General features: G+C 40.7%; 1 protein-coding gene across 1 annotated transcript in view; it reads left to right on the top strand.

The window, feature by feature from the left end:
* The window catches only part of b4galnt4a (beta-1,4-N-acetyl-galactosaminyl transferase 4a), a 126506-nt gene that overhangs the window by 84410 nt on the left and 14783 nt on the right, over positions 1–27313 (top strand). The window contains exons 7-8 of the mRNA XM_085779652.1: positions 5722–5789; positions 19616–19694. Coding sequence (XP_085635778.1) covers positions 5722–5789; positions 19616–19694 — 147 coding nt within the window. The remainder of the gene's footprint in view (positions 1–5721; positions 5790–19615; positions 19695–27313) is intronic.

Genomic DNA, 27313 nt, shown 5'->3' with positions numbered 1-27313 from the left:
TACGCCTCTGCCTGGCCATGTGCATTTGTTGACAACAGAAGCCTTCAAAAAATCAATACATCGCCACGTGCATTTGTTGACAACAAAGCCGTCAAAAAATCAATGGATAGAGCTGTGGATATATGTTAGACTGTGTATATTTGTGTAGCAACCAACTTGAAGGTGCCTTACCGCCACCTACTGGACTGGAGGTCCCACACTCCAGTCCTCCAGTCCAGCAGACAGAGGACAAAATGGGCCGCGATTAACCGCGATTAAAAAATTTAATCGCGTTAATTTTTTAAATTAATCTAATCGCGATTAACGCGTTAACTCTGACAGCCCTAATTTTTACATTAAATTACTGTATTTATTTATACTGTAATTATTACTGTAAATGAAAGCTTACAGTGACAGTGAAGTCTTTCACATTCTAAAGCTGAAATGTGGAGCTGCTGCTGGATTTCACCTTTGGTTTCTCAATTGTTCACCAGCTTTACAGGTGATATATACTGTATTAGGGTTAGTTTTCTGTTTCTCACTTAGGAAATATTCACTTGATACCAAGAAAAAAAACCCCACAATAACCTAAAAGCATTAATAACAGCTCTGTTCCATTCAGTTGTATCAGTGAGCCACAGTGTACAATGTCCGGGGTTCATGGCACTGACTCATTCAAGTGGAATGTGGCCATTATTTCAGTAAAAAGATTTTTTTTCCAGTGTCCTTTTGCCTGCTCTTCTGTTTTCTACCAACACGCTTATTGAGTAGCATGAATGTCATACTTCTTTTCACATGGCATGCCTGAATGTCTGCATAATCTCCTGCACGTGCTAGAAAAACATACTGTACGAATAGACATGTGAGCAAAGCGTGCACAATATTTTCTTCAACAGCTCAACTTAAAATGAAAAAACACGCTGACAGTGAGGGAATAAAATAAGGAGAAAACAGCATGCAGGGGTTATATCACAGGTCACCTCTTTCTCTATTACTTCTCTCTTTTCATATGGAGAGAGAAAAAGAATAGAAGAATAAGGGAGTTACAGGAGTAATGCCTCCATATTTCTACTGCACAGTCACATTTCTTCTTTTGCTTGACCCTGTTTCGTGTTCCACTTCTCAGTGATACAGGGCCACTGGCCATCCGAAAATTAGTTTTATCGAAGTACCCTCGTGTGTGGGTGAGATTCACACTCAGACTCAGTAGGAGTGTTTGTTGATGTCTGTGCAATAGCAAAAAGAGAAAGAAGAGAGAGGGGTTACATTAGAGCAAGGTTGGTGTATGTCTGCTCGGAGTTGAAGAAATTGAGTCCCCAAGTTCCCTCTGCCTTATACAGGAGATATCTGAAGTAGAGGGAAAATATGACAGAGTCAGAGATGGGGTTTGTTTTCAAATGTGATATGAAGTGTGTGTCTCTCTCTCTCTCTTTGTGTGTGTGTGTGTGTGTTGGCTGCTTGCCTCCTGGTTTGCCTCCTGCCTACTGTGGTGAGGAGATGCTGCTCTCAATAAGCAGTGACTCATTGCTCAGCGGGAAATCATGTCCGTTCACACTTGTGTGTGTGTGTGTGAGTGTAAATGTGTCTGCACGTTTCTCATGTGCTGCATGTGTAAATGTACCTAGGAGAACATCTGCCACTTTCATTGCAGAGCTAAAGGCACTGTGCGCGTTGTCCTTGTAACAATGTCTTTGATCACCGCCTTTGTTCACGAACAGCTGATTAACCATCTGACAAGGAAGAAGAGAAAATACCAACCTTTCATTTTGGAAGGAGATTTGCTCCTTGACACTAATGTTTTCCCCCTTTTGTTCAAAGCTACACATTTTAAAAACCTTCAATTTACTTTTCTTTATTTTTTTCAGAAAAATCGAGATCAGAGTGTGCTTTAATTACTGACACATTCATGTAAAAGAATCCGACAGATGTGGGAGAAATATTCATAAAGTATGAATTCAAAATTTTATGATACATCATCTGCATACATTGTGCTTGTGTAATCCATCATATAAATCACAACAATCTGCACAGTTTGTGCCAAATGGTTTCATTATCTACCGTGGGAACAAATACATTATCATGTTTTATGCCTGTGCCTGTGTACTTTTGTTTTACTTACTTGAAAAAAGATTTGCTGTGTTTAGAGTCAGTGATAGATAAAAGATGAATATTTTGTTGCTGTGCTGACGTTGCTGTGTGATCACCCTCTTTTTTCATACGGTGAACAACAGCTCTTTCACAAGAAAGCAATTCATTCACAGGGAAAATATAAACATGTGCGTACAGCAGCTTGAGACATTTTCAAGTTTCCCATTAATATTCGCTGCAAAGTTTTAAGTCGCAGCTTTTCTGTCTTCTCTCTCTCTCTCTGCTGTGAGAGATTTTAAGTTCTTATGAGGTGCGTACTCTATTCAGCTGTTTGTGAGTGTGACTCAAGCTGGCCGCCTTTCTCAAGAAACCAACAGCAATTTGCAGTGGATTTGCAGATTTTATTTTAATAATGATTCCTGTAGAGGTGTTGTGTTGAGCAGGCGCCCCATATACAGAGGCTATAGTCCTCACTGCAGCGGCCCCGGTACGAGTCCATCCGGCAGCCCTTTGCCGCATGTCATTCCCCGTTTCTCTTTCTCCCCATTTCCTGTCTCTCTCCAACTGTCCTGTCAATTAAAGCGAGCTGGAATATGATTCCGCTCTACGACTTTCTGCAGACTTCCTGTCACAAGACTGGATGGGCTAAAGACAACAAATTTAAAGCACCCTAGAAGTTAAATGAGTTAAAGGCCTTACCCCCCTTATAACAGCAACTACCAGAGATAACAGCCAGAGGAAAAACTAAAATACAGACGAGTGAGGACAGAGGAAATTATGAATACATTTAAGAATGATTTACTGGGACAAAATTGGGAAAGGGTATATAATGAAAGTGATATTGATAGTGCATATGGAACCTAACATTATAAAACTGTCCACTAAAACTATACTACAGAAAACAAAAATACAAAGATCCACCGTGGTTCACGAAGGGATTACAAAATGCCTGTAAAAAGAAAAATACACTATAGAGAATTCATAAAACAAAGGACTAAAGAGGCAGAAAATAAATATAAAACATAAAAATAAGTTAATATTATAAGGGTATGTAGGAAGGAATACTATAGTACAATATTATATAATAACAAAAGCAATATTAAAGGAATATGGGACATATTCAATAGTATTATTAAAAATGGTGATAAACAGAGGTACCCTCAATATTTTATTGATAACAATATTAAAAAGTACAATATGGATAATGTGGTCAACAGCTTCAATATTTTTTTTGTAAATGTTGGACCAAACCTGGCCGGCAAAATTCCAGATCCATTATTTGAGGATTTGACCTTTTAGAGAGAAATCCCAGTTCAATGTTCCTCAGCAGTGGGAGAAAAAATAAATAATACAAAGCATACTGATTCTAATGAGATTGATATGAAAATTGTAAAAAGGGTCATTGAGAGAATTTCTGAACCACTAACATATACAGTATCTTTAACTTATCATTCCAAACTGGTAAATTTCCTAATAAAATAAAAATAGCAAAATTTGTGCCGTCGTGTCTCAAATTACTTTCTTGTGTTACACATACACGTGAATAAAGCAAAGCAAAGCAAATGTGTCGGACAATTGCAGACAGCAAATGTGGAGCCTTTGAGTCTCATTATGGACAGATGTTGATTGCCAAACTACACTTGGATGTCTGTTTATGGGTCTAGGGGGTGCTGTTAAACATGAGGTAAAAGTTGCATGAAGCCCTTTGTGGCTCATCTCCCCTCATCTCAGCCAGCGGCTACATTAGCTTAGCACAACACACCAAAATTGCATATCAAACAGTAAAACGCTGAAACCATGAAATACTCTTTTATCACAGTCTAATGTCAGAAGGTCTTTCTTATGTACACTGTTGTTCATGGACCATTCACTGTAAAAATTTAACAACCATCACTGCTAGTTAAAAACTGTCCGACTTAATTTTACTGTAGACTATTAAAACGAAACAAGCCATAGTGTTGTTTTTTTTTGTCAAATTAGGCACTAAATAGACATAAAAGGCCACACTGATTTATTACTTAATTACAGGCAGTTTCTAATTACAATATAATGGTGTGTCCTTTGTTTCCAGTTGTATTTTTTACTGTCTAATAAAGAACATATTTGTAGTTTTGTCTCATGTGATATAAAGTACAGCTAGTTATGTCTTAGTGCAACATTTTATTTCTTGTTAGTGATACAAACTACAGCTTATTGCGTCCTATTACAAATCTTTACATAGGCTACTTATTAGTGTTAAATTCATTTCAAGCTATAGGTTGTTATGTCTTTTTAGTGTACCTTAAAATAAACTACAATGAAAATGTTAAAGTTTAACTGCCCACACAAGATCATATCAGCATGCCTGAACCTGCTCTCCACTCACACATACGTTTGCCAAATTAGATATTACTTATTGGATATGTTGTCCATTGAAGTCAAATTTACATAAATGGTCTGAAATAAAAGTAATAATCCTGAGTGTAAACTCTACATTAAACTGTGGTAGCTGAGTGAGCTTTACTGTATCTTTTTTCATTTAACTCCTACCTTTATTCTTCTTTTATGCTGGAGGAGGAATGTATGAGGAGACTGTTGGTGTGGAAATGTGCTACAGCAGCAGCAGCATGCTGTGGGCTTCAGAGAGAGAAGGCACAGTAGCACACATTGTGTCTTCCTCCTCTCCAGCCAACTGCTTCACAGAGACTCTCAGAGGCCTCAGCACTGCCAGGGGCCTGTTTGGTTTTTGGACAGACATTACTCCATGTTTTTGAGTTGTTGTTTTTTTTTTTTTTTACCCACATAGTGACTCTCTTCAAATGCCAGAAAACACACTCAGAGGTGCCGTTGTGTAATTGGCGTTTCTTACGTGTACATGTCATTATGTTGTAGGTAGCCTATGTGTTACTGTGTGTGTGAGCATCATGGTACCCAGAGTGAGGATCAGGGGCTATTTACAAGCTGAAAGACTCTTGTGATCTGTCAGCACCACACACCACAATGTTTGCTGACCAGTTTCAAATCCGGACGTGTGGCCAGCACAAACAATTAAAGGCCATGCCCACTGTGATCTTAGCCTTATTCTTTCATTACGGATCAGCAGCAGCAGGGGGGGCCCTAATTAGTCGCATTGGCTTGCTGAGGAAATGAGTGGGCACTGATTCGACCGCGGGGCTGAAACGGGAGCCCCAGGGTTTCCGATGAGCCGGCTTCTTAGAGACAGTTTTGGCAGCGAACGGCCCATTCTCATTTTGTGTCTGTTTATAGCCATTAGCTGTCGTCTGTTCGCTCTCTTTGCCTGTGAGAACAACCCTGCTGATTGACTCCCAACTGTTGCGTTGGGGAATGTGATCTAGTTTTCCCAATTACTCTTCATTTCCCACACACTATCATAACCGGGGATGTGATCAGGATCTTGCCGTGACCAATCTGTTTTCTGGATTAGAAATCAGCTGATGAGCTGAGCACTCCTCCTCAAACAGACTAAAAATCATAGCGCTGCTGTTTCTGGCTCGCAAAGTTGATTTCCAAATGTTTCAGATGAATACTTTTCGGTATGTCTCAACATTTCTTACGCTCTGCTCTCATATTTTCTCTCCCCTGCTCCATCTCTCTCTCCTTCTCTTTCTAACACACTCTCTCTCTGATCTGTGTCTCCTGCCTTGTGTGTTGCAGCTGGGTACAGAGTGGACCGCTCCGGGCGAGTTCAGCAAGTTCAGGTCCCAGTCCTCCAAGCCTGTGCAGTAAGTACCTGTGACAACCACGCACATTTTCTTAACAGCACAGTTACTTGGCTCTCAACCCCGCTCTGAGCCAAAAAACAAAGCCCTGCTAACTTCTAACAGAAAACTTGACAAATGCCCACCTCAACTGGAGCACCTCCTGTGGTCTCTGGTCCTGTGGCTGCAACCAGTGAAGTGTATCTTGACCTGTTCAGTAGCCAGAGACATAACTCTGCTACTTCAAAAGGTTTTCACTGTGCTCATATGTAGAAGTGAGTTGGTGGCTCACTGGTGTTCACAGGACAATAGGAGCTAGGTGTCTTCTGGGTGTATCTTCTGGGTACTTTCACATATGGATGAGTTAAGAAAAGACTGGTCTCATCCTCACTCTCCTTCTGAATGTAAGATGAGACTGTATTAACCTGTCCAGTCCTCTCAGATCTCTCCTCCAAAATCGCCGGGAGCTGCTGGAATAAAAGCACCTTTTAATTTGAGCACTGATCTGCAGCCAGTTTACTTCCAAAGTCATTGTAGAGTTGATACGATTATGCAGCAAGAGAAGAGATCCTAAGTACGGTGCTCCTATTCCTTTGGGCTCCCACATTTGCCTGATTGGATGCAACACACGCTGCAGAGTGCTGCCTTAAATTATTCACACACACACAGCCAGTGGTGTCAGTGGTGAAGGTTCCAAGTATTTCAGTACTTTTGAATGGCACAAGCTGGATGAAAAACACACAACGACGAAAAAGAAAAAAAATGTTTTCTTAGTTTAAAAGGATTTCTACTGAAAACTGTGGATCATAATGTCAGTTTCAACATGGAACATTTTAATCATAGTTTCCTAATGGGCCTAAGCAACTTTCTAGGGGAGGAAATGATCTTTTATTAACAAATATTCAAATATAATTGATGTATATGTTTAAACATGAGTCAAAAAACATTTAATTTTTTGGATGATTAAGTTAGAAAACAAAGATTTGTATAACAGTAACATCATTTATTCCTATCAGCATGATGCAGTTATGCTTAATGTTGATAATTGATATTACTCAGTGTAACACTATTGCTCAGTACACATGCATAATAGAAACACTGATGAGCTTTGGCGCTGTGGTGACAGCAAGTGCGTAAAAGGATCTCTCTGTTTGGTGACAGTGAGTGCAGGGGGAAACTTGGGTGAGAGAATTTTTGAAATATTAGAGTAGTTTAAGCATCATTTCTGAAACCCTAGTTTATATTAGTTTTAGTCTGTTTTATTGAAATACAGCACACACACTTAGACGCAGATCAGAGGCCCTGATCCCTCACATCCCACTGGCCATTTGTCTAATGTGTGATCATTTTTTATATATTTATTTCCCTCCCACAAGCTGTGTTGGCGTTTTCCACTAAAATAAAATAAACGGAATAGTGATGAAAATGTATGCCCCACGGTCCCATCAAAATGAAAATAACAACTGAGGCATTAAGGCCTAACATCAGAACATGTTCCTTATGGAGATTTAACAACTGCTGACTATTAAAACAAAAATGATATTGTGAAACTATCAAACTAAAAATATGAAGATCCAAATGATGCCTGTTGGTAAACAATCCATCATGGATATGCTGTGTCAATACAGTGACTAACATCAAGTCCAAGCTATGACAGTTAAATGTGGAGGTGTGCCATACCCCCTTTGTCTTGTCTGCAGTGTTAATGTGACGCTTTTGGTAATTCAGTCTGGCTCACTGTGTCACTCAAAGGTCTCACTGTGTCTCATCATTAATGTTAATGTTTCATCATGTGTCATTCAGAGAAGGATTATCAAGAAACATAAAACCACAAGAAAATCTTCAATGCTCATTTAAAACCATGCATCAGTCGCACATTCTGCCTTCTTTTGCTACACATAGACACACGCACATGCGTTATGTAATGAATGAAAATTCATTAATGACTGAACCCAGGCCAGGACCTGTTGGCGAGTGTTTCTGTTTGTCTGTGCGTGGGATTAACCGGGCCTGGTAAGCACAGCATGCGCACCAGACAACAAGGGAGCACAGAGAGATGACAAAAGCTGAAGTAGAAAAAGAAGAAGAAAAAGAGGGAAGGAAAGTCTCTTATTTTCTCTTCCTGTCTGACAAGTGTCCTGCGATCTCCTGCAATAACAAGACAACAACAGAGTAGCCGAGCGTGGAGGCAGAATATGGCAGGAACATTAAAAAGGTAGTGCAGTGGGGAACTTTCATTGTGACACTGCTTGTGTTGTGACCTGTTAGTGTGTCTTCTGGGGAGGATGGCTGTGTGTTTATGTCTTTTGGGTTTCAATAGAAACTGCTGGATGGTCTGGTTTAGAGCAGGTGGTGTCTTGACTGTATGGGATCTATTACAACATCAAAATCACCTACACTAAATTTTAACACTAAAATCCATGGTTGACATCTTAGTAATGTTGATGTGTGAAGTTATTTATGATGCCGCTGTCAGGTTGTGAAATATGGTGCATCAGAGATCAAACGGTTTGGAAAATTGTTATGGTTTCAGGGCTGGATAGGGCTAATGACTGAAGTCAGATCTGTGTTTATTGTATAGCTACACATTTTCACATGCTTCAGGGGAAATGTGTAGCTATACAAAGACTGCATGAAAGTCAAGCTTAAGATAATTAGGCAAAATCGGGTTTGATGCTTTCTGTGTGTGGGCGTGCAAAAGACATATATATAACATACTTGAGGAAATGCATGCCTCTGTGAATTACTGTGCATGTGTTTAAACGACGTGCCATTTGAAATTCTTCCCTGCATCTAATGACTTCATTGAAACATCTCAAAGCGTAAGCAGTTTATTCGTCATTCTCCATGTATTCCCTCTTGCCGTACTGAGGGACACGGATCCCTCACACACCATCACCCTCGACCTGTTTATAGACGAGCTGATGTGCTCTTGAGCGTGGCAAATTATGTGTGCAGCAGGATTAATCGTCGTGCATTCATGAAATGGTATTCCTCAAATTAGATGGGATAGAATTGAAATGAGGAAATTAGCAGTGTGGAACAGGACATTATGTCATTATTTTCTAAAAAGAGAAATTGCATCAGAGCGTGTGTACGGTAATAATAATCAGTCATTAGACAGATTTTATCACCTGGTAATTTGAAACATTTGTAAGCCTGATAAAATAAAGAAATAACCAAACAAACTGAAATGAAGTAGGTGTTTCTACAATATAATACTCAATTTATGGATGGAAGGCATCAGTGAAAATTATTAGTTATTACATCTAACGCCACAGCCAGCCCTCGGAGTCGGCAGCATGATACACTTGTGTAATTTGTTTTCCAGAGAATAGGTTCAGGGCCATTTGAGCCTATTTACAGACTCAGTTCTACCGCAGTTAAGGTGTGCGCACAGCCTTGATCAAAGATGCAATTTAAAACAGCTCTCACAGTTTATGCGCCATTGTTTCTACTTATTATCATATTGGGCCCAGAACAGCATGGAATGGGCCAAAGCCAAAGTAAAACGGGGTATAAAAGAAGGGGGGTGAATGGTGCAGAGCAGAACATGAGCGAACAGAGAGCAGCCTTCAGAAATGTAATTGAACAGAGGATAGAAGAACACAACAGACACTCCCACTCTAGATAGGTTAGGTTTGTTTTGGTTTTCTCTCTCCTCTCTCTCTCTTTTCTTGTTTCACGCTTTGGACTGTGGGTATTTATACGTCTCGGTTCATTGGAGCTGTACAGCCGAATGTAGTAGAGCTGACTGAACAGTGACTAATGGCTGCTGCAGGGTTGAATAATATTGTCAGGGAATGAAGTATATTGTTGTTGAGGGGTTCACTCGAAACACTTCACTTGCCTCTTGGAGGTCTCCGTGCGATGCAATCAAAGGCTACTGAAACCAGCAAACACAGCTGTAAACTCATTCATACACACGCGGCACATATGCCACATAGAGCGGTGTCATGCCCTCAGGACAAGCAAGGGCAGCAGTGCTTGACCAGTAAAAGCTAAAAATAGACATCAATTAACGTGATGCGGAAGCGGAAGCAATATATCGCCTTACGTCTTGGAGCAATGTTCTGCTCATTCAAGATTGTGATATTGACGGTTTGCAATCATCTTGTAAATTACTGCCCCCTTGTGGCCACTGCAGGCTATTGTCTCTTCAAGCTAGGTAGGCCACCAGTTGTAGGCTAGTAGTAGCAATTTAGTAGTATTTATTTAGTTGTAAATATTGTCTATGTCTCTGTTGTCTTATAGCTTCATACAGGCGACAGCCAGAGCTGGAGGCGTATTGTTTTTAGGTTGTCTGTCCATCCGTCCCCATCTCCTAAACTCAGTAACGCTTTGATGGAACTTCTTCAGATTTGACGAAAAAAAAAAAAAAGTTTGAATCTGTTCAATCGAAAATCACTTTACAGATTTACATTGTTGCGGTGAAAGGTCAAAGGCCAAGAGCATGATGACCTCACAAAACATGATTTTAGCCTTATGAGTACACTATCTAAAGAATTATCCAAAATAAAGCCCTGCATGTCTTGTTGACAAAGGACGACTAAGGATCATTTACTCGCATTATTTATGCACATACACAGATGTAGATGGAGACATTGCAGCAGCAAATAAATGAGCTCATTACATTTGTGATTTATCATCTTAAATTGGTACTAATCACCTTGGTCAACATGTGTGACGACAAGGAGTAAGGATGTGCTGTTGTGCAGCTTTTAATAACTCTTTTTGTATGGGAGGCTCTTGTAGAAACATTAATTCAATGTGCAGATTTATATTTAACTAGTTTTTAGATCTGCTTGCTTCTCTGTACAAGTCACTGCACGCCACCGACATTCAATATGTATAACAATTATAAACACCCTCTAGTTGGCAGTCCCACTGTGGTTACTCCTAGTGTACCCTCATCTCAACCTTGCCACATTTCTCCCATTAGCTCATCACTCTGTCTCGCTCTCTCTTGCTCATTTTTATGGCCCACTCCTTCTGTCTGATTCAATATAAAGCTGTAGAAGGGGAAGAGTAAGGCTCCAGGTGTGTGTCTGTTCCAAGATTGAGAGAAATGAAGCTTTTCCTTAAACACCTGTTCTCTTTCCTTCAAATGCGTGTTTCGTCTCCATCAGTGGGGTGTGGCCATCGTGTTGCTGCAGAGTGTGAAAGCTTGTCCAAGGTGGCAATTTGAAAAGATGATATAGACAGGAACGTTGGATCAGTACACCTGTTAGGGAGATCTTGTAGTCATAGCCACACCACCTGGCTATGACCACCTGGAGGTAATGAGTCACAGTGTTTAGTGAGTGTGTGGGAGTGTGAGTGTTTATAGAGGAGAAATAGTTTTGCTTATGTTCTAACTCTGAAGTTTGTTTTATATAACTTGAAGTTGTCCCTCTGGCAGTCTGGCAGTCAGTTTCTTTCCTAAGTTCTTTGTGGCTCAATCTCATTAATACGTATGTGTGAGGGTTTATACATGGTTGCCCATGAAGTTGGAATAATTTAGTTTTCAGACACATTCCTTTTTTTATTCTATTTAACGATTAATTGTGGTTTGGTTTCCACATATTTTTGTAAGAGATTGATCAATAAAGTTTTAAGAATATACGTATTCACTTTATCTATCAAGAATAAATCACATTGTCACTATCATGTCATGAGAAGAACATTTAAAAAACATTTAATTCCAACTTTATGGGCCACTGTGTCATTAAATGAAATGTAGTAAAAGCCCCATGGTCTCTGTGCCTTACTTGAATTTGGCCCAATATTATTTTTCTGTGAAAACAGAAAGAAAATCAAAAACAACCAGGGAATAGTCATACTGAATTATCTGATGGCCATTCAGATAATATAAGTTAATAGCCATTTAATTAAGTGCAAATGATAAACATTTTCCAGTTTCAGCTTTTTAAATGAGAGCATTGCTACTATTTTCTCTTTTAGATCTTATTAAAATTAATATTGTCTGTGTTTTGGATTGTTGGTCAGACAAAATAGCAGCAGTTTGAAGGTGCCACTTGGTACAGTACTTAGGGAAATTATGATGGGCTAAAATTGACTATTTTCTGCTTTTTACTCTCTAAGTGATGTATCAATTTAGAGAATAGAATAGATATTGACAAAAAATAAATAATTCCTAGTTATAGCCCAACATAACTGAGCCATCTAATCACACTCTGAAATGGCTGAAGGAAAACTCAGTAGCAACAAAAAGCTGCCTTTCAAAACAATACCTTTCTCAGTTTGAAAGTGCCCCCTTCCTTTGTCTGTCTCCGTGGAGTTTCTGTCTCCACCTCTGCTCAAAACTGTGAAGTGATAGCTTTGCCATGCCTGCTAGTTACTGTCACAACAGCTTGATGAGTGACAGTGAAGTAGTCAGATAAGGAACCCAGATAACCCCGTCAACACTATCTCCACTCTCTGACACAGCTAGCAGAGCCTGCGGCTGTATAGACAACACCGGAGAGATTGACATTTACTAAAATTCTACAAACTGAACTGTGCTGAGTTGCATACTGAGCCCGCCTGACACCGCACTTGACGCCGCACTTGACGTCGAGCATTTTCTGAGCCTTTTAAGCAGCTCCGGCTGAGATGTGATTGACAGTCCATTGAAGATTAAAGGAAATATTGTTTGAGATATCGGAAAGTAATGAGCGCTGACTGAATCTCATCAGCGTGGCTGGTTGAAGTTCAGAAAAATGCCAAAGCCAAAGTCAATCACTCACTCACGACATCTGTGTTTCTTAAGTGTTAGCAATAACTAGCATGTGCCTCTAGATGAGTCTGCAGCCACTGGGGTTCTGGCTTGTTGAGCCTTTCACCTTCAGGTGTAATGACAAAAATTAAAAATGGCTGCTGCAGACCTTTGACAGTGGCGTGGTGAGGAGGAGAGGCGGAAGCTGATTCCAAGGTTATCTGTGATGCTGCAGCTGGCATTTTAAAGCAGCGTTCACTCCACAAACTGCAGTAAATGACATTTACACCCAGTCCTCCACAGATATGCGGGCGCTGATGTGTGCTCTTCCTTGATGTGTGGGCGCACTTGCATGATAGTTTACGCCTTCTTACTTTTCAAGACGACTTTTCTTTCCCCTCTTAACTTTCTCCACTTCTTCCTTTTCATCTTTCTTTTCCTGTCACAAACTGACACCGCTCCCAATTGTTTTCTATACACACAACTGTACAGAAAACCTCCAAATCCCAGTAAGAGTTAGAAGGAGAGAGTTGTGTCTTTCCAAGCAACAATGAAGGAAACCTAGTGAAGAATGACCAGTTATTTCGTTATGGGATCTCTCAGTATCTATAATTGAATCACTTAAGCACTGCTGGCTATTAGCTGGCGAGGAGACTCAAGCATTTAGAAAGAGAAGTATGGTACTTGTGCTCATGACATCATAGGAATACAGATTGAGCATCTTGCACCTGCGCTGTCTCATTATATGTATGTATTCACTTAAATGTGTATGTTTCTCTCCACTCAAGTTAATTGGTGTAGCAATTGAATTATAATGAAGCTTTTTGTCAGCAAGGTGCAATGACTTCTCTGTCCCGCTTTACTCCCCTCATGCTTTTCACTTTGCCATCTGTTTCTATGAGTGATGGCAGCCTGCTGAGACACAAATCTCTTGAGCGCGTGTGTGTGTCTGTGTCTGTGTGTCTCTGTGTGTGTCCATGTGTATATAGAGGCTTATGTTTAATCAGAATGTCTTTGGGGGTGCTGATGCTCACTTCTTCAGCGGTAAAAGACTGCAGTATTGCGGGCGTCTGATTGGCAGTAATGCATGCGTACCACAAACCCATGACACAGAGTTGCTTCCAGCCAGACGTGATCAGAGACAGTAATGATGACAGAGGGTCAGCTTAGAGGAAACAGAAACACGAACGGATCCGTGCCTCGACAAAATCCTTTCTCCGAGCTCCGCGGGCTGTTACTTCCTCCTCCTTTTGCTCTGAAACGACAGGTGTGGATTTTTCCGTATCATGTCCAATCAACTGAATTCACCACAGGTGTGCTCCAATCAAGGTGGGGGAACATTTCAAAGATGATTCTGAGAAAAGAGAGGCACCTGAGCTACATTTCAAGTGTGGTAGCGGAAGGTCTGAATAGTAGTAGGCTATACAGTATGTCAATGTGGTATTTTTTCATTTGCAAAACTCTCTAAAATTCAGTTTTTGTCATCAAAGGGTATTAAGTATAGATTAAGTGACATTATTATGCTTTCATTTGTATGGGCTTTATGCACAGCTCCACTACTTCCTGAACTTCCAAATTATTGGACAAACTGATTAATCCAGGTGTGTCTGAGTAGTCACATTGGTCAGACACACCTGAATTAATCAGTTTGTCCAATAATGTAAGACAGGAAGTAAAGGAGCTGCCTTAAGTTCAGGAAGTAGTGAAGCTGTGCATAGAGCCAATTCTAACAAAAGGCAGCAACATAATAATATGAAGAGAAAACAAACTAAGGGGTCTGAGCACTTTTCAGATGGAAGGCCAGTGTTTAAACATGGTCACTCTATAATTTCTTTTTTAAAGGAACCAGTTATTTTATTTCACAGCTGGACTTAGTAAACACTCAAACAGAAGTTGAGTCAGTTTTTTATTTGTAAAATGTCAATTCACAACAGAAGTGATCTGCTATCACTTTTCAAACAGTGCAGGTCTAGACCTTTTTCTTTATGGTATGTCTTTCTTTCTTTATGATTTATTTACAGTAACCCAACAATTCTCATAAGAGCAAGAGGTGAAGAGAATAGTGAGCACTGGGCAGCGGGGGCAAAGAAACACCTCCTTAAGAGGTATAAGGGTGGGTGGCCATATGCATCGATTGGAGTGGGAGAGATATAGAACGTGCAAGCAGAAGAGGAGAGAGAGAGAGAGCAAAGATAAAAAGAACTGCATGCTATGATATTCATTTTATTGATAGTGACAGTAACAACAATAATAAAAGTAAGTAGAGTATTTGTTTTGGCTACATGTATTTTCACACACGACACTAACAAGTGTAGACTACATACTGTAAGTGTGATGTATGTGCTGTATGTGTGACTGGCTCAAAATAAACTACAGTTACCATGTGCAGGAAGATTCTTACCAGTGTAACACTATGGCTCACTGACACAATTTGGGGCAATAGGAATACAATGTATCAATTCTTGACAGCACAGGCAATACATGTTAGTAGGATCAGTTCATTTTTGTTGACAGTGCAAAGATATAAAATGTGGGCCGTGATGAAAAGAGCTCATGTTTATTGTTGCTGAGTATGTTCTTTCTTTTCCTTCATGTATCCTCACATTCAAACCACTGACAGAGCAGTAGGAGTGTTAACACCAAATCAACGTGTGAAAAGGGTGAAGTGGTGGGACGGTGGAGAGCATATTACGCCATATTAGATAATTACATATGGGGGTAAATGGATACGGTGGAAAGAGGGAGAGGAGTCAGTGCAAGAAGCGACGGACAAGATACAGAAGGAGAGAGGGAGAAAGAGCAGGGGATGAAGGAGAGCGGTGGGAGATGAAGCGGAGGGAGGGGATGGAAGAAAGAGGATTTATTGAGGCTGCAGGGAAGAGCAGCGTGATAGCTCTCTGATGGATTAGTGGAATGCATGAGAAATGGAGTGAGGAGGGGAGAGGTTTGCGAGGGGAGAAAAGTGAAGTTTGTGCATCTCCTTGGGGCAGCTCTAAACACTGGTATCATTAATGTAATTGAGAGGAGAGCACTCGCCGAGCGCAGTCTTTTGTTTAAAGGCCACCTGTGGGTATTAGAGAGGGGGAAATCAGGCAAGAGGAGGAGGAGGAGAGAGACGGGGACAGGGTTGACAGTCAGATAGCATTAATGAGAAATTGAGTTGGGAGGAAGAGTGGAGATACTGCGAGAAAGTAGAATGAGGAAATTGCTGTAGCCTGCAGGCAGATAGGAAACAGACAGTGTGATGAAGGGAGAATACCAGAGAGTGGACTTGTATTTACTGAGGGCAGAAAGTACACTGTCTCCATTTCACTGTAGCTCTGCTCGCTGCAGAACAGCCCAGTAATAGAAGGTGTGTGTGTGTGTTAATGTGGGTCAGTCAGTCTTCAGGGATGTTGTGCACCCAACCTTTTGTATATTTATTTAGACAACCCCGTAGTAAAAGAGTGTTTCTTGTGAAAGAAGCTTTGTCTCTCAGCAGGGAAAAAGAAACCTCTCTATACATTTTCATACCAAATAAATATTTCATACTTCAGATCCAGCAGACTCCGGCAGACATTGTCTAGCTCCAACAGTTCCATCTTGTGTTATCCAGCCCAGTCAAGCTCATTTGTCTGTCTCTATCTGTTCAGCCCAAAGAAGAGGAACTGGAAACAAAGAGTCCAATTAGTCAGGCAATTAGACTCTTGTTTTGTGTCCTCTACTCATCCTCTGAGTCACATGCTAATAGCCATTCTTTCCTCTTTCAGCTCTCATTTGCCCTTCACATGGTCTTTTATGTGTTTCTTTTTTTTGTCCCCTCATCCCTCTTCCTCCGGCGTGGCGTTCTGTATGAAATCATGTCTCAGTGATATTCGCTGTAATGTATTTTTCCTTTCAAGATACAGAAAGCATTTATAATTCCCTCTCTGTTTCTGCTGTTCATTTGCTATTTATCGCTCCTCCTTCATCTTTCTTTCCGCCTGTCTCTCTGTCTCTTCATCTCTTTCAACCAGAGCCCGCCTTGTCATCCATCACAGAAGGACTGGTGTGACCAGTCTGCACACACACCGCACACACACACACACACACAGATTTATGCAAGTGCAAAACACTGTCCTTCCTACTTTGTGCTCCTTTTGTTTTCCCTCTATCTTTCTGCGTCTTTCTCCCCAGAGTTTAATAGAAGCCTTTTGGCCAGTCATCTCAAATATTCATATTCCCCCTCATCACTCTTTCTCATTTCTTCCCATATCTATATTTGGACCAATCATGATTAATTTACGCCTTGTAGTTTCCCAAAGAATAACCGTCTACTTCACACAGAATTGAAAACAAAAACAATACATAGACACAAAGAAATGATGCAAAGTCGTTTTCAAACAGGAAATAACTCTCTGCAGAGAACCACAGACTCAATCCTACAGCACTTAAATGTCTCACCTGAACAGTGGAACCAAATTTCATGGACCAAAACCAAAGTTGTTCAACTGGCAAATTACTTTAAATCACAAAGTGAAAATCCAAAGGAAATAGTCAAACAACAGATAGAAAAGTGTGAAAAAAGAACTACTGCTTATCCATCTCAGTGTGTTATGATCCTTTTGTTTGCTTCAATCTTACTCTGTTCTGTTGATACTCCTGCTATCTCTCTGTGTGTCAGAGAGAGAAATGCATGTGTGTTGTCTTATCTGGTATCTTACAACAGGTAAACAAGTTTTTATTGGCCGAGCTGCCAATCTCTCACTGCTGAAGTCGAGACTCACCGCGTGTGTTTTTAAATTTCCGAGAGCTAGAAGAAAAGAGATCCTCAAATGTTGACAGACAGTAGTATGTCGAGGATGCGTTTTGAGAGCTTTGAGTGCATATCTGTGTGGCTGTTATCTTTTTGAAGTGTGCAGTCCTCCGTATCTGCGGTTGTGTATCAGTCCGACTCGGAAACACTGTGGCGGCAGACTGCGCCCTCTCAGCTCTGACATTAGATTATCCCACAGATGGAGTCAGATTATGGTTTGAAACAGACAACCTAATGAATAGTCAGGAAATGCACTAATATTCCCTAAAACCATCCACAGGCGTCTGCTCGGGGAACAGGAACTTGATAAGCTGAAACTGGCAGAAATATCAGTTCCAGTTCAGGATGTTAAAAGAGAGACGTTACATGTCAACTCAAAATTAGATTTAGAAGGATTGGGATAGTGAGATTTTATTGCCCCCTTTTAAAACCCAGTTATGTTTTGTCTGATTGTAATATATTCATGTGATAGATATTCTTCATTAAAGACATAATGTTGCGCTCTTTTTATAATTCTGATTACTCACTTTCCCCGCATTATCATTACACTCATTAAAGTTTAATCTGATCTAATCTAGTCCAATGAGTGAAGTGAATGTAAAATAAGTAATGAATTACTCCCTCTCTTTAAATGTGGCTCGGCTCGGACTCTTGGTTTAGGGAAACAGTGTTTGGTTTGAATCATTCTGGGAAAGGGCAAGCTGGATGCCACATGCTGAAAGTACCACTTAAGTTTTCTGAGTGCCGTTTCAGCAGCTGCACAGAGAGACGTTCCCTATTCATGAGAGAGTGACCTTAGCACACTGTCACTGCTCCCCTGCACCTGCAGTGATTTATTGGTTACAGAACACTGCGCAGCCGGATGATGCGACGGCATTTTCTCTTCTTTTTTTTCTTTCTTTTGCACAGGGCAACACGCGCCCCCTCCACCTCACCCCAACCCTCCCCTCCCCCGGGCGTTTGCCCTTCCCTCGCAATTCAAGTCAACCGCATCCACAACGGAAACTCACGTAGTCACCATAACAGAAGTCACATCATTTAGTATATTTATATTATATATTTGTTCTTCAGCTTTTCTCTCTGGGTTTTGCACTGTTGGTGAGACAAAACCAGCAGATCTGGGAACTTGTTTAGGCATCTGTCACTTTTGTGCAATTTCATAGACTAAAGGATTAAAAAACACAGAATTTCTAGAGCAAAAATAACTTACGCTTTGCGTTTCTTCGTTTCCACATTATCTCCTGTTTTTTTTTTTGTGGGACTATTTTCAATTCAAAACACAGACTTCATCAAAGAAGATGAGCTCGTGTTTGTTTCAGGAGACAAACAGGAGACAGGAGAGAGAGACAGGGGAAACATCACAGAGAAACAAGGCGCAGGAAACAGAAACAAAGACAGAAAATGCAAAGAGAAAGAGCAAACCATCACATACTATAATGGATCAGAGCACATGAATATGGAGCAGCCAAATGACTCCAAAGTAGCATAAGTTACAGTTATGAGTTGCCAGGCTGCAGCAAACTGGAAAACCTAATCTCATTTATAGGAAATGGATTTTACAGTATATAGTACGGTTATAGCTTTATAGGAATAGGTTTTCTATTCAACATTCATGTTTAAACAAACTGTATATTTGAACACACACACAAAAGGTCTTATTTGGTGTCACACAATGTGTGTGCATGACTGCATGTCTGTGTTTTGAGAGTTAATGATCTGTGTGCAGTGTTCGGGCATGTCTCATTCAGCAGCAGATGCTGCCTTATTATCTGTGATGTGTTTTTGATAAGAATAAAGCATTGTCACTCTGTGCGTGTATTTCATCAGTGCCGGGAATAACATACGCAGTGAAACTTTAAATCAGACCTTCACTCTGTCTAACTAGGAGTTCCTGAGAAATACTGGAGCTTGTAGTATAAGTGAAAAATGTTGATTTATGTGGAGCATCGATTTTTCTTCCTCCCCAGTCGCAAAAGAAGTGTTTTATTCAGGACAGGAGACTGATAATATCCTGGCTCACTGCCGGCTCTTTTGCCATCTAGCCTGTAGCACTGAGTTATATTTTAGGCTGATTAACCAGTTTATATCCAGGTTAAACTATTATGTTTTAAAACTAGTTTGTGCTTTTAAAAGTCAAACAGTTTGCCTTGATCCACTGCAGTCTCATTAAAGCTGGATATTCCTTAAGTTTTTGATGACTCAAGATTGCACACAGTTGTATTTCTCGGGGGCTGCACACAATAACTGTTGGTATTCTCTCATAAGTCTTGGTCACTGAGGGAGAAGGCCTAAAGGTGGATGGAACTGCAGCAGCTTCTATTATAGAAATGTTCTTTTTTTTCATCAGTGTCAAATAACTCTCTCTTCGTTTCCTTTCAGCCTGATCTCATCCAGACGATACTACTTTGAGATCCTCCACAAGCAGGACGACAAGGGCTCGGATCACGTGGAGGTTGGAGTAAGTGGACTGTTCTATTCCTCTGCACCAATTTCTCTCTCAGTAGTGGCTTAATACACCTCGGGCGAAAGCGCAGAGAAGAGCAGGGCTTAATTTCAAGATGAAGTTTTCGAATGAGAGCCCACACGCCTTGTGGGAGCCTGTACTTCGAGTGGGAGGGCAGATGATAAAAAGAGATCACTGGTGTGTGTATTGAATGAATCTGTTAATAAGCCTCTGGTTATTGTCATCGTGGTGACCATCATCATCAGCAGAGCAGCAGCAGTGACGCTGGAACACAGAATTTCATTGTCGTTTTTGCAGCCTTTAGGTTAATGATTTTTTCTTCTTGGATCCCCTCAAAACTCTGTCTGAGTGCTTCTGGCTTCTTTTCTCTGCTAATATTTATGTCCTTGTATTCTTGGTTGTTTATTCCTGGGTCTTATACATGTAATCTCCTCTCATTTATTTTTTACCGTACCATGTTTCCACAAGCCACTCATCACTTTACTCCTCCTTATCCACAGCAATATTTCTCAGCCTCACAGCCATTGTCCTTTTCTCTGCTCCTCTGGTCTCTCCAACCTCCAGTCTGGTCAGTGCTGGGCTCAGAGTGTTTTAAGAGAGAGTTTGACAGGGCGATGGGGGAGCACCATGCTGAACTTGGTCGCTGTGTGTTGCCAGGATGATCACACATTTAAAAATGAGAGGCAGGCAGAGGTCTGTGTTTGAGTGTATGAAAAATCAGCTACTTCACAACCATGCCACAGTGACACTTCGGCCTGTAGTCTATTTTAATATTCATAAATTGGCACAGTCAGGTGGAAACTACCCATGGCGATGTTTTCTCTGAAGTTTCACACAGGCGGTATGAAATGTCCTGTTAGTGGTCGGTCCCCCAAGTGCTATACAGTTGTTACGTTGTGGGTTGTTGATGTGGGTGTGTTATGAATATTCTGCTGATGATGTGCAAGTGTGACTAATAAATTACAGCCCATGACAGCCAGAACCCAGTGGTAAACAAATACCTTCCCCTTTATGTGGAGAGCCTCAGCAAAGGACAAACAAACTGAGTTGGTGAGATATGATGCAATAAACGCTGAGAGGATACGCTGTTATTATGTCCTTGATGTTTCATTAATGACTCCTGCTGGTTGGTTGAGCATCTGTGTCCAGGGCAGAGGCCTCGTGAAGTTGATATGACTTCTTAACCTGTTGCCAAGTAGTTGCCTATTTACACATGGAGCACTAAAATAAACATTCAACTTCATGCTGGACTGGTCGTGTCCAGGAGGTTGTTGATGCACTTTTTCATTAAAAGTGACTTCTTGTTTGCCTTGGTACGGATGAAAACAGGGTTGAGAGCCAGGTGTATAAGACCAAAACAATGAGCTGAAAAATAATAAAACGTTCTATAGTTCTTAGGGAAACTTAAAAGTAAGAGATGGTTATTGGTGGTTTTATCACTAGAACCTTTTTTCTACATTGTGAATATTAAAATGTGGATTAAAGCAGCTTTGAAAACACATAAATATATTATTTAAACCTAACACTAAGAATCGTCTCACTAGTGAATGTAGAAACATACACATCCTTTTGTTTCTTATATGACTATCTGTTATGTTACAATATGTATAAGAGCAGTGTTTGTTAAACTTTGTCATAGCAGAAAAAAAAGAAAGAAACTGACCCCAATTAGACCAAGGATACCCATTTCTAAATATGTTTTGTCCCAGAGTCCCCACACCAGATGGGGGAGCCTTTTAGATGTTTTATTCTAAAAAGTGTTTTAAACTCAGGTCCAATATATATTCTGCTATTCTGTTACTACTGTTGCTGTCACTATGCCCCCTGTGAGAACTAGTGTCCAGAGGAGACATGTAGCTGTCTACAGCCTCCTTACGTGGACAGAGTCAGCTAGTATCCTTACCCATTACAAAAGAGAGAGAGGGAAAATGCTTTAAAAAAAATCACATAAGAAACTCGCAAATCTTTTGCACTTGCAGTTAAGATTTATGGCCTTCAGACTGAAGGTCTTGGTCTCTTTAATCAGAGCTCACCGGCTTCATACAGACAAAGGTTGAATTCACACAGCTGCCAAAAAGGGGAGGAGAGGAGAGGGAATAAGGAGGAGGAGAGAAATGGGAGCAGGCGTGTGGAGAAGAATATAGACAGGGTGTGAGTTGGAGGCTTTTATAATAAGTATTTCTGTTCCCGCTACCTTGTGCTGTTCTTCTCTTTCAAATCATCAACTTCCACAAACACAGACTCTGCACGGCATCCAGAAAAGTGTTTGTGTGAGCATGTGCACGAGCACATCAAGGTCATGTGGAAATCCATCTCTCTCTCTCTCTCTCCGTCTGTCCCAACCCTCCCCTGCCCTCCCCTCATCAAAGTCGGTTTGCACTAGTAGAAACAATTAATGAAGCGTATAAAAGTCATGCAGCAAATCAAGATTGTGTGCAGTTATGTGTGTGTGTGTGTGTGTGTGGTGTGCTTTCTTAGTAAGGCCTGTATGTGATTTAACAGTGGAATACATTTCACACCTTGACAAAAATAGCAGATTTACCGTGACCGGCCCACAACAGCATAAGCCCTGGGCTCACATAAATCCTCAGAAACCCAGGCACTCATTTGTTAAAGAGCAGATACTGTGGATTCACAGCTCTTTCGTCTGTGTTCAGTGCCAAGCGGTGATTGCACGGTCAAAGATTGGCTGGTCTTTGGGAAATTGTACTGTATTTGTTTAACTGCACTTGCGAAACACAAGCGAAAATGGGAGTAAATATCAGATACCAGTGCACAAGTGCAGTGTGAAGGTTACCTGTTGGAAAGGAAATTGCAAAGAGGAGCCTTGTTGTCACTGTGTTGGTTCATTTTTGTTTCCATTGTGTGAAGGAATTAGGGAGAATGGCCGCAGGAAGGTGAAACATAAACAGCATAGAGGCAGGGGATGGAAACAAGTGTATTTGTAAGTATAAACATCAGGCCAGTGAATGAGACTGTTGAGTTGTTAGGATGAACAGGCAAGTTCCCAAACCCGCACTCTGACTGAATCTTTTCCACTCTGCACTCTACCTCAGTGTTTTCCCTCAGTCAACTTCAAATAAACTCAACTCTCTTTAGACTTAGAGTGATGACTGTTTTTATTTAGTTTTTTTTTTTAATGGATTACGTGAGCTGCAAGAAGATTTAGCAAGTCGGTACTTTCATTAATGTTATATACATATACATGCCATCTGGATCTTTGTCAGTGAAAGATGGGATCTTTCCGCTGGCCTAATGGAAAACGTCTCTTGCTAGCCTTGTGACAGAATGAGGGAAAGTGTCTGCAATTAAATGGCGTGATTGAGAGGAGGGATAGTGAGAGGAGGAAGAGAAGAAAGTCACGCCTTAATTAGCGATGGCAAGTTTATGGAGAGGCAGAGGTGTGGGATTTAAATGCAGGATTTTAATGGCCCCCATTTTATCACCCCTGCCAGGCCAAACCTCAAACTGCCCACCAATTCATACTCTCACACACTCACCCTCCTACACACACCCGTCCACCATTGCCCCCGCACACTCATGGGTGCAACATGTAGGCCCCTCAACATCTGCCTCGCGCCTTCCCTCCTCAATATAAATCAGTAGTGGTCGGTGTGACCTGAAGCCAGCTGTTAAAATATATAGTGTGTGTCCTTATATCGTGGAAATAAATTGGATTTCTCTCCGCTTTTTTTACCACTTCAACACCTTTTAGGGTTGTGTCTAGTTCAGCAGCTCTCAAACATATGGAGTAGTTTTTTTCTGCCTCACTTCACTTTTAACCACACTTTTTTTTTCTTATGGTACTTTTCATCTAATTTACTTTACTCTTTATCATTACCATGCAAACCTGTGCTTTTATCTAATAATATCATCTTTGTTTCCTGTCTTATACACAACTCTGCTTTTTGTTTGACAGGACCATATTAGTTATATTTGTGACATCATGACATTTAATTTCATTAATTTTTGAGCCTTAATCAGTGTATGGAAAAATCAAGAACATTGGCATTAGCGTTTACCTCAATGTCAATATAGACAATAGATTGTTTTGACCCTTGTTCTTTGTCCTCTTCTTATCCTCTAGAGGCAACATCAATGCCAGTCAATACTACGGTATAATAACTCTTATGAGTGTGGTTAGCATCCAGGTTGTCTCTCTTTACGAGCATGAGGAAAACTGTGAGACGTGCATATAAACTCTCAGTGGCAATCGCTGCTCATAATCGAGAAGATCACATAATAGAATCAATTCCTCTTCTTCTTCATGTTCATCACACTCTCCAAACCATTTTTATGAGAACTTAACCATCCTGAGCCCTGGGGCAATTTAAAGCCGTTAGCAGAGCTGCTGTTGGTATCGCAGTTTCTTTCCTTTGTGCAAGCACTTCCTCTTGTCATCATGCAGATTTCATCAGACACATTCCCAAAGAGCACCACCATCCCACACATGACGTACCATTCAGCATAAAATAGGAAGCTACTGTATATAGAGGCCCATCCTCACTCATTGTGTCTTGAGCAGTGCATTAACTTGTACAGTATTAGCCTTGAGGCTGTAGCAGTTTCTCTGCGTGTCATTTAGCTGTTACTGTAGGCCACACAGTTTTGTTTTGTTTGTTCCCTTGTCTGTTCAACAGACTGTTCAACAGAGTTTTCAAGTTGTACTTTTAGATTCACATGTCATCCAGTAAATTGTCAAGCAGCTGGAGCTTACAGACATTCATGTGTATTCCTGTCATGTTGAATGTTTCAGATTTAATTCTGTTAAGGAACTTGATCACTTTATATAATTCTTTTTTTTTGGAAGTATTTTTTAATTGACAGGATAGTTGAGAGAGACAGGAAATGGGGAGGCAGACAGAGGGGGAATGGCATGCAGCAGGGGAATCGAACCGGGGCTGTAGCCTCATGTGCATATTTGGCGCCTGCTCAAAGGCAAGGCAAGGCAAGGCAAGGCAATTTTATTTGTATAGCCCGTTTTTACAAACAGTTTGTCTCAAAGGGCTTTACATGGCATCGTAACAACATCCTCTGTCCTTAGACCCTCACATCGACTGAGGAAAAACTCCATGGAAAACCCTTTTAACAGGGAAAAGTCGGAGAAACCTCAGGGTGAGCAACAGAGGAGGGATCCCTCACCCAGGACGGACAGACGTGCAATAGATGTTGTTACAGACAAGAGTAACAACATCTCAAACCAGTGAGCTACAGTATTTTTAACACATCCAGTCAGTCTGTGCTGTCATGCTCAGTTACACTAAATGCACTGAGTCCTTTTTTTCTGTCTTTATTTCTACTTGTATTCAAGTCAGCCTGATGATTCCTGTGTTATCTCTCTTTCCTGTAAGCATTATGTTGACCAAAGTCCCTGCGTGTCCTCATCATATGTGGAGAGCAAACACGCAGGATTTTAAGAAGTGTGTTTGGACATCCTGTCTTGTATGTTGGACTTGTATCTAGTAAGAGTGTCAGTGTGACCAACTACTTTCCACTCAGAGCACATAGGGCGTCAGTGTAGTCCCACTGACTATGACGTGCCTGTAATTGCTATGGATATTGGACTCATTTGTCTTTCTGAAATGTCTGGTCTGAGAGACTTTGGCTAATGTATAATTCAACATAGAAAATCAAACACCCCGTCTCTGTATCCACCTCCTCATCTCCCTTTGAATATTGTTCCTTCTTCCCCAGGCAAGACATGATATGACATGAAAAAACAAGTGACTGTTTTCACGTCAGCGCAACAGGGAATGGATAGTGGCATTTATCGTGGAGCATGTAAGTGTTTAGTTCTGTTTAGTTGTCAATTGAAATAAGAGCATAATCAGTCAGGAGCTGTACTGTATATCCTTGTTTCCATGCTGTAGGTTTTGGTTAGTGTTTTATTTTTGGGGTAGGTGCTTTTTCAGCTCCTCTTCACTGTCTGCTTCTTGTCATCTCTCATTGTACGAGGATTCTACAACAGTATCAGCAAAGCATCAAAACACCAGCAGTCCTCGGCACTCTATTCATGCAGCTACCTGTTCATAGCCTGTCAGAAGTCTTTACTTGATGTGCTGCTGCCAGGCATCTGTCAGTGGGCAGCACCACGGCTCTGTGCTACTGATTTTCCATTAGCAGCAGTGGTAGAACTGAGGCTCTGTCTCTCCTCCTACCAGAGCGATCATAAAATTCCCTGTATCTCATTAGCAAATGGAACTTTTTCTTGTCATTTCTTGTCACTGCATGTATTATTTATCGCTATTCTTGAGGAGAAAAAATATCCTTATGATTTATAGTCATGTATTAAACAAAGGCATAACTGGTCATTTTCTCAGAGTGCAGCTTTGTAGAGTAAACTTTATCCCTGCCAATGATGTTTTGTAAAAGAATTCTGTCTCATAAAGTTATTTGTATAAGCATTGATCTTCCCCCTCTAATCTGGAAAATGCACTTATTTGCAAGAATGCAAGTGCATTTCCCAAGATATCAAGTATTCATTTAATAACTCAGAGTTAAAACAGCAGATATACTGCACCTCTGAATCAGATTGCACTGAAGAGAAGAGGTGGTGGTGGTGTGCGTTACATTAAACTGTCCTATATGAGCCATAAGAGGAAGAGGAGTGACCAAAAAAGTAAGTGTGGCATCATAAATAATGGTCAATCTTTCTCTCTTTCCAGCCATAAAAAGCACAAGGATAAGATAAGAAATCATCCTGAATGACATTTGACATCTGTCTGCCTGTCGAACTCCTCAACTCTCAACTCAGCAAGCCCTTATTACAATTGAGGTGTGGTTATGAGTTGCAAGTAAATGCAATTACACTTTTGCGGGGTAAATAATACTAAAACTAAAAATAATAAGTTCCTCTTTTAATAAGAAAACAAGTCAAATATATTCTTCATATTTTGCAATGGCAAATTTTGATGACCATCAGTCACCAATGTCATCATCCATCAGCACATCACTGTCAAGCACTGCATAGCTGTCACCACAAACAGTATATTGCAGTTAAAAGGGAAATGGCAGTGCAGTAAAAGATGTCCCTTTTTGTGAACTAAAATATGGAGCTACACTGCAGGTTATTAATATGTGCCTTCATGTACTTGTTAGCTGTCACTTTGCCTTTTTTTGCATTGTAACTGCAGGACATAATACTTGACTTGTTAGCAACATGTCATTCTCAATAAAGTCAGCGTTTCTTCGAGCAAACTGTTGTCTGGCAACGGGAGCACAAAGACAGGTCACTGACAGCACTTCGTCTACATCCTTACAAACACACAATGAGTGATCACAGCCATTTCATTTGGTTTATTAACTGTCCTGGCAGTAGAGTCAACTGTCTGCGTTTCTACCTCAGTAATAACCTTCACTCTATTAGTGTCCGGTGATTGTTTTGTACCTCGGCTGTGACATGGATGTCACCATATTAATTGGACTTTGGACGGCTTCATCCACCATCAATCACGTTGTGTATTTGAGACGGATTACAAACAAACACCCTGTCAAAATTGGGCCAAAACTATGTGTCAAACTCTACGAGACTCAACTGGAGGCCCCAAAGTCTTTTCGGGATTTAGGAGATTTTTATCTCATAGGCACACTGGAGCCCACTCACTGCAGTCTTT

The sequence above is a fragment of the Trachurus japonicus genome, chromosome 6, assembly GCF_045865225.1.
Source record: "Trachurus japonicus isolate A0001 chromosome 6, Traja_1.0".
NCBI classification, from domain to species: domain Eukaryota; kingdom Metazoa; phylum Chordata; class Actinopteri; order Carangiformes; family Carangidae; genus Trachurus; species Trachurus japonicus.
This window is presented reverse-complemented; position numbering and strand designations above follow the sequence as displayed.